General features: G+C 45.7%; 1 protein-coding gene across 2 annotated transcripts in view; it reads left to right on the forward strand.

Moving 5' to 3' along the window:
• The window catches only part of Tbxas1 (thromboxane A synthase 1), a 172534-nt gene that overhangs the window by 51562 nt on the left and 104450 nt on the right, over window positions 1-16522 (forward strand). The window contains exons 1-2 of one of the 2 annotated variants that reach the window (XM_052720901.1): window positions 15064-15306; window positions 15451-15547. In XM_052720901.1, coding sequence (XP_052576861.1) covers window positions 15248-15306; window positions 15451-15547 — 156 coding nt within the window. In that variant the 5' untranslated portion in view covers window positions 15064-15247. Of the gene's footprint in view, window positions 1-15063; window positions 15307-15450; window positions 15548-16522 lie in introns of those variants that run through there. The other variant, XM_052720899.1, reaches the window with a different exon arrangement.

A 16522-nucleotide genomic window follows, 5' to 3' on the forward strand; every position in this document is an offset into this window, starting at 1 on the left:
AACACAGACTCTGTTACTGCACTATCTCCGTAGCTCCACAGAATAAGAGACATTCTCCAAGTGAGAAACGCAAGGTACACTGTTTATTTGAACACAGGACTCTTCTCTGTCCCATCATAACTTTGGGGAGTAGAATATGAAAAACAGGCTTTGAGTAGAAACACAAACCTAATAACTAGTAAAATTCCATATAAGACAACAACCTCAAGCCAGATATGCTAGCTCATTCCTGCAACCCGAGGCAGGTGCAGACAGATCACAAGTTTATGGGTATCCTCGGTTGCATTGAGAGTTGGAGACTAGCCTGGGCTACATGAGATGCTGTCTCAAAAACAGAACAAACAACAACAGAAGAACGTTGGCAAGAGTGGTTTCCTCACCATTGTGAACCATCAGGACAACCGTCAGTACCCACTCTCTCTTTTTCAAAGTGCTCAGGGTGGGAGGGAGGGTTTCTCTTTTGTGCTATAGTAGAGAGGCTGGGAACGTGCTACTGTGTACTCTGATTCCATGTTTGCTCCCTTTGACCTTTGTACCTCTCTCCTTCCTATCCCGGGCCCCAGGAGCCAGCAATCCCACAGCATTTAGTGTGCATGTCTGCATGGCTTTACACACTATCATCATTTCATCACAGCATTTGTAGTCACTGTAGCATCAGAGGTCTCATGCCTATGTTTTTGAGTTCCGTCATGTTTCTGTGTTCTCTTCAAATCTCTTGTACTTCCCCACTGCCTTCCACCTGAGCCTCCCACCTGTCCACTCTCCCAGGGCTTCCAGAAAACCCTCCTCTGGGCATCCTTTACGTGGCTCTTTAGGAGCCTGTAAGATAACATTCTGGGCTACCTTCTTTGCTTTTGTGACGGTAAGAAATGCTTATCGTTGTTCCCAGGGTCCATCTACATATCAAATGTTGTAATTAAAGAGTTGGATACATCCTTCCCGTACAGTCTGGGATGTAACCACCCAACAATACTTAAGTTTGGCTGAGCTAATCCTATAGTTCAGAAACACAAGTGTCTTTAAGATGAAAAGGGCACGCATGTAGTAAGCAGTGGGCACCAGATCTATGGTGTATTAGTTTGCTGTCCCACTGTTGTGGCAGAATTCCAGGAGAAGCAACCTAGCTCGTGGTTTTGGAGGTGTGGTGGTTTGAAAGAGAGAAATGTCACCCATAGGCTCGTGTATTTAAACACTTGGTGGCTCTATTTGGGGAGGCTATGAAACTTTTGGGACACAAAGCCTTGCTGGAGGAAGTACGTCACTGGGGGGTGGGCTTTGAGAATTTGTAGCCTCAATCCACTTCCAGTTCACTCCCTCTTTTTCCCTGTTAGCAGCTGAGATACGAGATATGACCTCTCAGCTTCCTGCTTCTGCTACCTGCTGCCCTGCCTCCCACACCATTATGGACTCTCCCTCTGGGACCATAAAACAAAGCAAACCCTTCTAGAAGATGTTTTGGCCCTGGTATTTTCTTACAGCAACAGGAAAGTAACTGATCTAAGAGGTTTCAGACCTTGAGTGCCAGTTCTGTGCTGAGGCAGCATACCATGGTGGTAGCAGGAGACTGTTTACCTCACGGTGTCCAAGAAACAGAGTGGAGACAGAAAGAGTCCAGGGAAATGGATGCCTTCAAAGACCAATCTTGACATTTCCTTCAACAAGCCCCCCCCCCCCAGCATCTGCAATTACCACCTCTCAGTAGCTTGTTCAAACTTTGAATCCATAAATAGATGAAGCCATCATGAAGACAGAACCCTTATGGTCCGATGGCAACTCCCTGACACACACCCCAAGGTGTGCCTGATTAATCTCCTAGGCATTTGTCAACACAATCAAGTTGATAACCAGGCTCCACCATTATAAAATTATCCCACGATATTTGCAGAAAAACACATATCTCTAGAAGTCATTACAGAAAGTGAATCAGCCAGACGTAGACAACTGCAGCATGTTTTCTCTCTGGTGGAACCTTTAAAGTGTATGAGTATGTAAACATGTGTATGTTTATATATGTCTGTTTGTAGGTCATGAAGCTAGAAAGAGGATCTCAGGAAAGGGAGATCTAAAGAGAGGTGGGAGATAGAGAGGGTGATGGAACACATTTGATGGGAAACCGAAAAGGGGGGACGAATGGAGAAGGAAGGGACCAGCTAGAGAGGAGAGTATCTGAGCAGGCAGTCAAGGAAGGGACCCAATGAAAACAAACTGTAATGACACACAGGTATGAAGATTCCAGGACGAAGCCTTGCTTTGTGTGCTGACCTAAACGTCTTTTAAAAGGCCAGCCACCGTACACGAATCTCTTTGTCAATCTGAAGCTCTCACTCCACTTTTCCTCTCGGTGCTCATTGGAATCTCTAAGCATGCCTGCCTGAGGACACTTGCCTCTGCATCAGGCAATATAATTGTCTGGTCACTGTCAAGTTCTCCTGATGGGATGTAAACCCCACAACAGGAAGTCATCTCTTGCCCATCCTCTTATGCCAGGCACCTAGAGCGGTGTCTGGCACGGAACAGGTGCTTGTTAAATATTTGTTGAATGACTAAATGAATTGCCTCTTTTTCACAGTAATTTTAGCCCTAAGAGACCTCAAACATTAGGAAGATCTTCTTTTGCTAATTTGGGTAACTGGTATTTTCTAGAAGATGGAAAGAACAGGGAAGAAATTCCTCTTAAAAATCAAAGCTTAGAGAAAGAGGGATCGTGATCGTCCTTATCAAGAGTTATCCCATCGAAGTACAAAATTGGTGTACACTATGAGGACCGTCTTGGGATCTGAAGGATGAATGGAGGAGAGGGGTATTTGTGGGGCTAGTGGGGCTCCATCCACACAGGGCATTGGCTGGGTCCTTGCTGATCTGCTACCTCACATCCTGCTCCCAGGGTGTTGCCATTGCCTGACCTCTCTGGGGTCAGCTTAGGGCACCATAAAGAACACTGGATTAGAAGCCATCATCTGGTCTTAACCCAGCTATTCTTAGTCAGGAAGTCCCAGGAATCTTTCAATCATTGGGTCACCTTTACAACATACTTGAGTACGTGCCTTTATCACAGGTTCAGTGATGTGGGACTTAGAGGTCACTCAGAGCCCCGAGATAAGACCATCAAGGATCCAGGAGTCTAACTGTGATTTCTTTATTCCTCTGGCCTGAGTTTCAAAGTCCTTCTTGTAGTCATTTGGCATCCTGGGGGAGACCATACACATCAGGAGCCCCTTCCACAGCTGCTCGAGGTTAGGACCCGGAGTCCCTGCGTGTGGGTATGTGGGTCCTCTCATTTTCGTGTCTCGAGAGAATCCTGGCCCTAGTACATCCTCCTGAGTGAGGGGTGTTCTCGGGAGATGGTGCCTCCCATCCAGTTGTCTCTTTTCTTTGTGTTCATTTTCTTAGCTAAGAAATGTGTGTGCACACGTGTGTGTTTGATCATCTTGAAGCTCACTGCCATTTCTAAAATACTATTATTTATGCTTAAAAATTCTCCCTTCCCTGTTTCTCTCCAGTTGTGTCTGAATCTCTTATTAAAATTTCCTTTCTTGTTGTCACACATCTGGGCTTTCTAACACCCAGGATAGCACATCCCTCGTTGGCACTGGGTTCTTCCTCTGGCTTCGTTGTCTTTGCACAAGTGACAATGCCTTTACCAAATTCTCTATTTATATTCTGAGTCTGTGTGGCAGGTGATTCTGCATTATACTTTCAAGTAAATGTATATTCTATGTGTATCTATATAATAGGATGGATGGACAGACAGACAGATACACACACACACACACACACACACACACACACACACACACACACACACACACAATCTCCCTCCAGGACCCAAGAATGTGCCTGGGTGTAACGTGTAGGCAAAAATATTCAGGGACAGCCAAATGACTATTTTAATGTTTCTTTGTCTCTGTGGTACCATCCAACTATTTATTTAGTAGCTTAATGCTGTTGGCATCAACAACTTTGCCTTATAGGCTGTTTTTCATGTTTATGATTCTTACTGTGAAAAAAATCGCTTGCCTAACATCTGTTCTGAATTTGTTTTTGTTTTTTTTTCTTTATTTTTATTTATCTATTCCCGATTGAATTAAATTTGCACCAAGGACACTAACTTGAATTGGAATCTTCAGTGTCCTTCAGGATTTCTACACACTTCAATACATCTCTTAATTACTCTTTTTTTTTATTGTTATGAGATACACATACATACCCCGCTCACACAGGCAGATTGGCTTGCAGCTTACCTCTGCCTGTCCCCCTCTGGGGAATACGTTTTATTAACTGAATAAATTAAATGGGCGGGTATACTCGATAGAGGAGGGAGGTTTATTGTTATAGGTTTTGTTTCAGATATTTTTCCCCTTTGCTGTTCAGTTCTCTCCTGAATCCATCGCTCTGTTTTTGGAGAAAGATTTACTATATCTTAATGTAGTCATAACTCACCAGGATGGGGGGCGCTTCATCTTTCAGATGAAGACTCCGAGGGCTGGAGCCGGAGAGGCTATCTTCCTGCATCCAGAAATGATGGAGAACCACCACCTCTGAGCCACAGACTCAGAAGTAGATCATTGCCTGGACCCATGACTCCTGGCAGACAAGCTCAGGACCTTTTTGGAAACACAGGCAGCCCCCTAGGAAAGCCTAGCCACTACCCACACACTACACCATTGCGTCAGCCCCATTCTCCCAGAGCAAGCCTCAGCCGTGTTTCCATGGGTGCAGATGGGGAGGGGAGGTTAGGAAGCATGTAGAAGGTGATATGAACTTGAGCAGCCCAGGGCGAATCATAAGGGTGCTTCCTCTTCTTGGGACCTCCCCTGGTGGATCCACTGTTCTCTGGCCTTTCCTAGGGTGGCTTCATATGGGGCCCCAGACCCCATTAACCCCTGTTGTCACTAATGCTTAGAAACCTACCTAGAGACCCTATGCATATTCCTAGTAGTCAGCAGGAATGTTCTCAGAAAGGGTGAAAACCTGCTTTAATCCAAGCCTAGTGACATTTTCCAGATACAGAGACAGTGGCCTAGATACTCTGAAGGGTTTAGCCAGTCTCTCCACAGATCCAAACACAATGGTCTCTCCCATGAATTCTCTGCTCATTCTGAGAAAGGACACCCACTTTGTGACCTCTCTTTGATGTTTCAAGATTTTTTCTCAGATCTCCCAATGGCACAAGACAGAGGGGTGGCTGTCCCATCTCTGTGAGTGCTCCCTGGTGGCCCTTCTTTAGGTGTGGTGTACTTGACAGTGACATCTGTCAGTGTTCAGCACTGAGCTGACAGTGGTGGCAGAGGCCACCATCCCTCCCCACAAGCCAGTTTCATTCTTGTCTCTTTTCTCAAAGAAAGTTAACATCTAATTTGGAAGGAAAACACAGACACTGTCCAAGGTGCATGAGAAATCTGGGTAGGAAGTGATAGTACTCCCAAAATAGAACAGGAATGGGCATGGGATCCAAGCTGTGAACGCTGAGGAGGCTTTTGGGAGGAGGTGGTACTTGACTACGGCCTCATGGGAAGCATAAGAGAACCTAAGGGGAAGGTGCACTCTACTTGGGAAGAGCCACTAGGGAAAGGTCCTGAAGACGGGGCAGTGGGGCAGGAAGTGGAAAGCTGGAGAAAAAGACAGATGGTTCACAGCTCAACACATGATAAAGTCTTGGTTCCGGGCTCAGGGCGTTGGTGATCGTCCTTGCTCATGGCTATGGAATGGTTAAAGCAGGTCTTGCAGGTTGGTTCCCTGACTGACAGTGAGATGGACTTGATGTACAGCATGTCTGCTATGGATTCTTGGGTGTGGTGGGAGGAAGACAGGCTCCAGGGATGAACCCTCTTCTATCATTCCACTTCAAGAGTCTCAGCTTGTATCTCTCTACCTATAGATTAGTGCAGCTTTTAAACCTGATCAGAGAAATTTTATGCCATGGATAGTAATTAACACATAAATTCACAACTGGTCAAAGAGTAGAGAATGTCAGTGGAGTGCTCAGCCACAAATGAGGTATCTCTATCACCCTCACTCACCCAAGCTCGGGGACTATCAAGGAAGAGGTAGCAGGAAGACTTTAAGAGCCTGCAATTAAGGAGGAGTAGACAGGAACAACGTCTCATGGATATGACAGGATTGCGTGTTCATGAACTCGTAGCAGCTGGTGCCTGTAGAAGACATGTACAAGGTCAAACCAGACAACATGTCATCATGGAGCTGGAAGAGACATACGAGTCCCCGCCATAACCAATTACCAGCAGTTGACGACTTCTGGAGAAGGGAGGGTCAGTCTCCTTTAAGGTTGTGGCCCCAGTAGGTTGACCACACTCCAGTGCATAGCCCCATACCCATGAGCAGATGGGTACCACAAATTAGCCTTAGAGAGCTATTTAAAAAGAAGTGGACATGAAGTTGAGGAGGGATAAGGAAGGGGTGGGTCTGGGAGGCGTTGGTGAGTGTGTGTGTGTGGGGGGGTGCGTATGATCAAAATATATTACATAAAATTCTCAAAGAGTTAATAAATATTTTTTAAGTCAACTGCAGGAGTGAGGGCCCCAAGAACAGGGTGGGTGGCCTGAGTGCCTGTAGGGTTTTCCCATGCTAATAAGCACTTTGGATGGGAAATCTGCACAAAGCAAAGCAATATGGAGAAAGACTGCAAATTTAGGAAATCACAAATAACTTTTTCATAACAAGAGTGGAGGACTGTTTCTCAAACTGTGTGCTGAGACACCCCAGGGTGCCCCAATTAATCCATAGGGTCCCCCTTAAATATTGTAAATGTTTATTGAAAAATACAGCGACATCTATTGGTCTCTACAAGAACTGCTTCCAATCTTGTATGCCCACGGAGTGCATGCATGCCTCTGTGTGTGTGTGTGTGTGTGTGTGTGTGTGTGTGTTTAAATACCTACTAAGTTGTTAGAACATGAGTACTTATTGTGTGGACTTTGCTACTCAAAAACAAGAGTGTTAAGTAATTCTTTTGGCCCACGGGATGCTATAAAATTAATTAAGTCAATAAGGAATACGTGGACTTTGGTAGAAAAACAGAAAGGTTAAAGGTCAGGAAATTGGGGCTTGTTTCAAATAATAGAAAACCATCAGAACTTACAGTGGGTGAGGTCACATAGTCACCTTCTGTCCCCAAAATGTAGATTTGTCCTTACTGGGGACTGGCTTTGGAGATACGGAATCCAATGAGAGCTACTGCAATAGTCTATGTAAAAGTGGCAAGGCCCAAACACAGTTGGCATGAATGGGATTCCAGCACCCTCCATGACAATATGGAAACTATAGCTTCTATACAGCATTGTGGGGACTGCCATACCAGGAGAGGCAGCTATCCCAGGGGCCATGAACCCAGGAGTTGCCATTAACCCAGGAGTTGCCATTAGCTCAGGAGCTGATTGCTAAGCAGCTGCTGCTAGCCCAGGAGGAGCCACCAGCCCAGGAGGAGTCACCGGCCCAGGAGGAGCCACCGACCCAGGAGGAGCCACCGACCCAGGAGGAGCCGCCGGCCCAAGAGGAGCTGCTTAAGCCAAATGTCCAGGAACCGCAAACCCTCAACTTAACTTTCTCTGGACTTGGAATTTGTGAGTCCAGCCATTCATCATGGTCTTTGCCAGAGCACGTGACTGCCTTTTCCTGTGGAGCTTCCTGACACTTCCATATCCAGCCAAAGATGAGATGTGAGGTCAGGACAGCAGCTGCTTTGCAGCCTCTCCACTGCTGGGAGGTGAGGCTGTCACTGAGGCACAGTTTTGTAGAAGTCCGATGTCTAGTGGTGCACAGCAAGGCTCATCAACCATGCATGCGTTCATATTCCTTCTGCTGATGGGGGGGTGTCAGGCTTTCATCAGGAACCCTAACCCCCCACGGGCACCTCTAAGTTCATTTCTCATAGACAGGGGCTGTCGCTGCCCACTGGCCACACTGACACCCAGCTTCAGTGCCGACAACCCGCCCACTGACCTTCACCATGACCTCTCTTATCAAAGAAGCAGGCTCAAGACGGACATCATCTGCCCAAGGCGGCACAGCTATCAATTGCAAACGAGGCCTGGAACTGAGTCCCCAAGACTCCAGTGCCCAAAGACACAGCACTGTCAACCTCCCCTTGACCCCGATGACCTCAGTAGGCCAACTTAGTGACAACCCCTTCCTTCTTCTTCCAAAAGTCACACACTCACTGCGAAATCCTGACACATCAAAGAAATAAGTAACCCGAAAGGGAGAGTGCCCACAATTCCCTGTTCCAGATGCATGGCCAGGGTACTCGCCTCCAGACTTGCAGGAGTTTGTCGGCTGGTTGCACATACGTGCTCAATAAACACTTCTTGAGTGTACTAATTAGTACTGGGCTTGACTATTATTTATTAACAGAACCACAATGCTATTTTTATAAGGTGCACCTCCACCTAGCTGTGGAGCCTGGATCTCCTGTGTGATTGTGAGTGACAGCCCCCCACTCCCACCCAGGAATGGCCCTATCGTTTCGCCACCCCTGCCAAGAGCAGGCCTTCTAGAACAGGGCCAGGTGGCCCCCAGGCTAATGCCAACAGTCTTGCTTGTCATGGTTCCCAGAAAGTAGGCAGCTGTGCTATTTTGGTTAGACTGGTCAGTTTTTGTTTTTTTTTTTTTTTAAAAAAAAAAGAAAGAGAAAAGAAAAGAAGAAAACCACTAATTAAGCAAGTCAAACAAGTGTTATTTTTAACTGCACAATACTTCACTGATTTGCCCACATTTTCTCTTCGACCAGGTGCTTTGGGGTTGAATAAGCAAATTATTATGTGCATAAATAAATATAAATGAATAATCGGTTATGGATTTCTTGCCCCTGTAGTAGTCAACGTGCAACTTGGATTAGCGGAGAGCAAGACCTCACTTCCTTAATTAGGCTGGAAGGGGGTTTCTGGGCCATTAAGCAAGACTCTGCTCTCAGTCTGCACCTTCAAGAGAGTCAGTCTGTTGCGGGGCTGGAGATACAGACAGTGTGGCTGGAGCTTGCCTGGGCCCTTCACACACCTGCTTGCACTGGATTTTACAGACCAGGCCAGCCTGGAAGGAATGGAAAGGTTGGACATCTTGAAGAAGGACACCTCTGAGGCAGGGGTCAGACAGTCCTTGTCTTGGTTTCCTGTTCCAGAAGTGAACAGAGTGACTTCCTCTTACTTACATGCAGTGATAGAGGTAGTGTAGGAAGCTCAGGGCAGGGCAGGAAGCAAACACTGATGCTAATGATGGTTACCACGAAGGTTCTGAGAAGGACTCATGACCTAGCCACATGATGTGTGGTTTGGGATCTTTCTTTGCACCCTATTGGCTTAACTTTCAAGAACCATGATTTCATTTCCTTGGAATTCATAGGATTGGTAGGATTTAAAGCCACAGGGAATCATGATTACCTCAATTTCACCCCCATGTTTCAGCTGCAGCATGGAGAGTTTGAGGGTTTGTGTCTAAAACTGTCCCCTGCAAAAGGTGGCAGATGAGTACAGATCCCTCCTGCTGACCTCTGAGGCATACTGTACCTACCATCTCAGGAAGTAGGAAACAGGGAGCAGGACAATACATACCAGTGTGGTCCGTTTTCTTTTGCTATCACAAAACACTTCAGACTGAATGACTTATAAAGAAGAAAGGTTTCTCTGACTCACAATTCTGGAGGCTGGGAGGCATGAAGTTGATGAGCTGCATCTGATCAGAGCCTCACGTGGGTGGCCATTCCACGCAGAGTCCAAAACATCACATGGTGTGAAGACCTGGAAACGTTACCAAAGTGGCCTTTTGACAGATCTGCTCTCGAGGTGACCCATTAATCCATCCCTTCTGAGGCTGAGCCTTTGTGGCCTAATCAGTCCCTGAAGATACCACCGGACACACCTCTGAAGGCTGCGTCCCTCCCAACCAAGATTAAATTAGAGCAAAGGTTTTGGTAGAAACATTTAAACCAAAGTACATACTAAAAAAAAAAAAAAAAAAAAAAAGGCAGAGGTCATGTTTTTTTTTTCTTAAAGAAAGTTTCCTGGAGGCAGAAGGACACTGTACTAGTCAGATTTTGTGATTATATATAATAGAAACCCAAGTCAAACTACAACACTTTAAGCCTGTGGGATCCAGTGAAGGGATATAAGGGTCAGAGCCTGGAATTTGAAAATGTGCTTCCTAGACAGTCTCTCTCTGTGTGTCTTAAACCTCTGCCGGTATCTCTCAGTTCCTTCTGCAGATAGGTTCCCTTCATGAGGGAGGAAAATGATCCGCACGCCCCCAGATTCATATGTTGAGCTGGAGTTTAGGTGCTGCAGGAGGTAGATGACGCTTTGTGCCCCAACATCTATGGAAAAATCCCAATGCATGCTGGATCATGTGTGCAACCCTTGGGCCAGTTACCAAGGATGGGGTGCTCTGCTTGGCCGTGCCTGGATGATTAAATCCAGCCCATGAGCTGAGAGGCGTGGTTCCGTGATTAACCTTGCCTTCAGAGCTACATAGGATAAGAGGATGGCTTTCCAAGGAGAAGAGATGGGCCGACCCATGTGGCGGAGCCATCCTGGGCTCTAGGAAGGAAGGCCGCACCTGCCTAAGTCAAATACATTTTTCCCATTTAAGATCTTGCTAGGAGCTCCTCAAACTACAGATGAGCATTTTTATAAGCATAAATTCACAAGATTACACAATTTACATGTAAAATGGGGCCAGTTTCCTCACGAGGTTCATAAAGCAGCTCTGAGGCAATTCTAAAGGAATTGTTGCAAAATTGGTTTTAGCATTAGTAATATTACTAGAAAAATACAGAAAGACTCCCGTGGCGACTCCTTCCACCAGAATATACAAGTATTATTTTGCTTTTTAAAAAAAAATCCAGAGGGTGTACAAAAGTATTTTGATCATAAGAAACTCAATACAAATATCTTGCCAAAATATACATGCCTCCCACAGTCTAAGGATTTGAGGAAATGAAAATGGGTGTGCCCTCTGCTCAGACAGAGATCAAGATTTGTAAGGTGGGGCCCCGATCTGTTCACTGTCAATGGCATCAGAATCCCCTGGGAGCTTGTTAAAATAAGTAGTGACTGGTCCCACCCCTGCCTGAGACTAGGCCTGGTAGGCGTGGGTGGGGCCCATCCTTCCTTGAGTGCTTCAGTTTTGGCTTTGGCCAGCTGCTGAGGCTCTGAGCCACTGTGCCGGGAGGGTGACCCATCTTCTAGTATCAGAATCTGAGAGCTAGTTCTTCTTTAGGTTTCTGGGGCTCACCCAAGCCTGGTAGAACAGGCTTGGCTTGGTACGGGTCTATGTCTTTAAGCTTTATTAACTTCCCGAATGACTTGTAAAATGTTATCTTAATTTGAGATATTATAGATGCAGAGGGATTTATAAACAAATGAAGAAAAAACACACAGGGAGGCCCAATGTCTTCCCCCATGGTGATCTGCACCACACTCAGGTAAAACTACAGCATGTCATCAAAACCATCAGGGGAAACCCAGCTCATGCAGAGATCATTCCGACTTTATCCAAGTGTATACGCACACGTGAGTGTGTATGTGTAGATATATATGTACGTATCTATCTCTCTCTGCCAATATAGTTTCAGCTGCTACTGTCAAGTTGCTGATACACTCATTTCTCCTGCTTCATTCTTCAGGGAAAAAATCAGTTATTCTAAATCTTTGGTCTTCCCATACAAATTCTAGAGTAAGTTTGTCCATGCTTATATTCATTCTTGGTAGGATTTTGATTGGAAACGCATCATGTCTGCAGGCCAGTTGAAGTAGGATTGTGCCTTTGTAGTGTCTTCCAACCCATGAACATGGTTTGTCTCTGCATTTACTTAGACTTCTTTCATCAAGAGTGTGTGTGTGTGTGTGTGTGTGTGTGTGTGTGTGTGTGTGTGTGTGTGGTCTGTTTGTTTTATAATGATGGGAAATGAATCCAGGACCTCATGAGCTGGGCAAATGTTCTATCACTGGGCGCCATCGCTAGTTGGTTCTGTGTGGGTTTCCCCTAAACTTTTTAAAATTATACTTACTGCAGTAGTTTGGATGAGAATGAATTTAAAAGCATGCATTCCATCGTTGTGGTCATAGGACCGTTTAGACTGTTATCATATTTTTCTTTTATTAGTATTTTTATCAGCATGAAAAGCAAAGAGCTCCACGACAGCATTTTCACATCCACTTCCTTTGTCCTCTGCCACTCCCTTTCGGGTCCTTCTGTCCCCTCCTTGCTGTTTTTCTTTCTCTGTTTATTATGTGTGCATACGTGTGGGAGTCTGCATGGGCCATAGGAGGGCATCAGATCCCCTGGAGCACTTACAGGTAGTTGGGAGCTGCCATGTGGGTGCTGGGTACCAAACCCAGGTCCTCTGCAAGAGCAACATGTGCGCCTACCTAACTGTTAAGCCATCACACGCTCTATGATTTAATAAATCTTTATGATTTATTAAAATGTTTCTATCATTTCGTGTCACGTTCTTAGTTGCATAAGTATGCATCGTAGTTTATCTTGGTCTATGAGTATGGCTGCCTTACCACGTTGAGTGACACGTGCAAACCTTCCACATTGGTTTGCCTTCCTTACTTCAGCGTTTCCTCCACGTGTGTTGATCACAGTTGATGATTCTTTAGCTCTTGCTCCAGCCATCCAGTATACTTGAAGAAGCCTCTGAGCAGAGGGATCGCCTGTTATGCTTCACCCATTCTGTGGTCTTTGTTTTAGGACGTTTCTTCTGTTATCATTCCACTTCTCCCTGGAGAATCTCCTTTTGCCTTCCTTTGAGGGTAGATCTACCAGTGATCAATTCTCTTGGTTGTTCTTCTTCTTAAAATGTAATTTTTAACCTGTTTCCTGAAAGATGCAGCCACCAGACAAATATTAGCCTGTACCAGCTAAAATATGCCAATTCCTTCTGACTCAGGATTTTGGCCTGTGCATGTAGACATGTTTGTGCATGTATACACATTTATACGTGTGAGTATGTGTGCACGTATGCATGGAAGTCAGAGATCAATGTTTGATGTCTTCGTCCATCTCTCTCAACTTTGTGTTTTGAGACAGGATCTTTCCCTGAAATTGGAGCTCAGTGTTTGGTAGAACTGTCTGGCCAGCAAGGCCCAAGGATTCTCCACCTCTCTAGAGTTAGGATTATAGGTGTGTACTGCCATGCCCAGCTTTTCCTCCCATGGGTGCTGGGAATTTGAACTCAAGTTCAGCAGCAAAAAAGTCAACTGAGTTATCTTTCCAGTCCCCTAGTTCCCATTCTCTCTCTCTCTCTCTCTTTCTCTCTCTCTCTCTCTCTCTCTCTCTCTCTCTCTCTCTCTCTCTCTCTCTCTTCCTCTCTCCCTCCCCCAACTGCCTTTCCCTTCCTACTTTGTGTGTTGTTGGTATGTGTTCTGGCCTGCCACTCTCCACCTCGTTCCCTTACGACAGGGTCTCTCACAGAACGCGGAGCTAAGCCACCCCAGCCATCCTCCTGTCTCCATACACTGGGATTATAGGAACACTGCCACACCTGGGTTCTGAGGATCTCAGCTCAGGTCCTCATCTTGGCACAAGTTCTCTCACTGACCAAGCTGTCTTCTGAGTATCAGTCTCCGGGATTTCTGATGAGAAATCTGCTATCCTTTGAATTAACCTTCCCACAAGGAGCCGTTAAAGACTTTTCCTCTTTATTTTGCCATTTTTTTCCTCCCACAAGCTTGATTGTGATGTGTCTTGGTGTGTGTTTCTTTGTGTTTAGACTATTTGAGGTTCATTTGGCTTCTTGAATTTTTAACTTAGTCTTTTTTTCAGACCGAGGGATTTTTCAGCTAGTGCTTCCTCAGATGAAGGGATTCAAAGAACACTTAAGTCTGAGAGCCCTGCTCTGGGCAGAGACAAGGGGTGGACAGAGTCCTGTAAATGTTCGTTCTTGGCCCGGCATCTAGAGCCTGGTTCTCTCTCTGGTTCTTCTCAGAAGACTCCGTGACACCTGCCACAGATTTTATAACAGTGTTGGTTAGTGGCTGCACTGGGTTATTTTCAGTGTTCTTGGTTAAAAACAATAAGAAACTAGTTGGTGGCCTTTCTTTCCTTGTACCACATCTGCTAAATTCCTGTGGTCCAAAGACTTCCCTAACAATTTTGGAAAATATGATCACTTGGTTGAATATTTTCTGAGTGTCTAATAGATGCTAGATAAATCTTTTTTCTTAAAAAAAAAAGCTGTGTGTGAGTGTGTTATAATTATGTACCTCACTCAAATATTGTGCACATATGTGTATGTATGATGCGGAGGGCAAAGGCCAGTGTTGAGTGTCACCTTTAACAACTCTCTATTTTATTTTTTGAGACAAGGTCTTTTACTGAACCTGGGGCTCACAGGCTGGCTGGCCTCCCTGACAAACTCCCAGTCCCGGGGTTCTGGAAGTTCATGGCCATACCCAGCTTTCTTTACATGAATGCTGGGGATCTGAACTTAGGTCCTCATGCTTGTGTGACAGGTACTTTGCCAGTTGGGCCATCTCACCAGCCCCTTCTTATTTTTTTCCCCTTATTTTGTGAAGGGAAAAATAATTTTTAAATGAACATCATTTTGGCTTATGAAAAGCTGAGTTAGAATGCCAGAGCAAACTCGGCTGCTTTTGAAATGTGATTTCCCTTTTAAAACCTGACCCATGCTGCTCTGAACAGGCTACACCAGCCAGTCAGTTACACCCAGGAATGTGTCAGCTCATACACTGGAAGCATGCCTGGCACCATGGCCCCATCATCATGCAGCTATGCTGTGCACAGTTAGTTTCCTGTCACTCACAGTGCTGCCCAAGCAGGTGGGGCCCTAGGTCTTGGTGGTTTGGGTCCTCAGGACTTTCATAAAGATCAACTGTGTATGTAAGCACTTCCTCTGGCCAGAGCTCACCAGCAGCAGGTGACTGGCTGAGGCTGTCCTCCACTTCTCAGATGCTGTGAGTGTCTGCTGAGCTCCCTTGTACAAAGCTCAGCCTTTCGGAAGCAGGGTTAATCATTCCCACGTTCTCTCTGACATCTGCTTATTCATTCAGTGTAGAATTAGTATAAATGTTTTCGTTCTAAAATGCCAGCCTCTCGTGTTTGGAAAACGCTGCCATTTCCCCTCATCTTACTGTTGGATCTCAGGAGCCCTTGTTCGTGCATTGACATTTATCGACCTGGGTTTCCTCTCAGCCTGTGAGCTGCCTGAGTCAGGGACTGTGTCTTATCTGAATTTCCAGTGCTGGGACAAGGTGGCAGTCTGCAAGTGTTGATGGGAAGCGCTTTGGCGACACTTTATCGCAAATCTACTACTGCTCGCCATTGGAGCCTGTACGCTTTCATTTCTGTGTATTTACTTCTCACTTATTGTTCACCCTTCATTCTAAAGCGACTGTGAGTTCTTTTGGAGGGGAGGGGTAGGAGAAATGGGTAAAAGTGCCACGTTTTAAAAGCAATTTGTTTGATCCTTCCTAGGTACTATCTTGGTCGTCGGATGTATGTTGTCATTTCTGAACCAGACATGATCAAGCAGGTGTTGGTTGAGAACTTCAGTAACTTTTCCAACAGGATGGTATGTAGTTTCTCTCTGTGTGTGGATGAATGGGGGTGGGGTCTTCCTAAGATGGAAGAACTTACAGGTATGGTGGGGTGGCTTGTGATAGCTAACCTTAGTTGACAGTTGGACTCACTTATGAAGCAGGCGCCTCAGCAGAGGAATTGCCTCCATCAGACTGTTGTGGCTTATTGATGTTGGATGTCCAAGCCTACTGTGGGCAGTAACATCCCTAGACTGGTAGCCCTGGATTATATAAGAAAGGGAGCTAAACATAAGCCTAGAAGCAAGCCAGTAAGAAATGTTCCTCCACGGTCTCTGCTTCAGTTTCTGCCTTGAGGTACTGCCCTGACTCCCATTGATAATGGGAGCTGTAAGCTAAAATAAACCCTTTCCTCTCCAAATTGCTTTTGGTCATGGTGTTTATCACAGCAAGAGGGCGTTAGTTATTTTATTGTTATTGCTGTGATAAAATACAGTGTTGAAAAGTAACTCATAGAAGAAAGAGTTTATTTTAGATTACAGTCCAGAGGGATGGGTCCATCATGGTGGAGAAGACACAGCAGCAAGCTGTGGCCAGACAAGGAACCTGAGAGCCGACATCTTCAAATGCAAACCGGAAGCAGAACAAAGCAGGAAGTGAGGTGAGACTACACACACTCAGAGGTTCCACAACCTTCCCAAACTGCACCAGTGGCGGGGGACCAAGTGTTCGAATGTCTGAGCCTCCAAGGGATATTCTCATCTAAACCACCACAAACAAGAAGCAAAGTGCCCAGGCTTCTGTGGGGCTGAGGTCTTCTCCCCTCAAAACTTAGCTCCCTGGTGAGCACGGGGTTTTGGGAGCTGCCCAGAACTGCTGCAAAGATGGCATTTACACCTAAGAAATACTCCAAGAAAGCTGGAGCGAAAGAGAAATTGGAGCTAGCAGAAACGCTAAAGCCAGGAGCATTGGCTAAAGCTGTGTTCAAAGCTGGAAGATCCACAGGGCAC

This window comes from Peromyscus californicus, unplaced genomic scaffold, assembly GCF_007827085.1.
Source record: "Peromyscus californicus insignis strain IS unplaced genomic scaffold, ASM782708v3 Scaffold_6__1_contigs__length_162567912, whole genome shotgun sequence".
Classification (NCBI taxonomy): domain Eukaryota; kingdom Metazoa; phylum Chordata; class Mammalia; order Rodentia; family Cricetidae; genus Peromyscus; species Peromyscus californicus.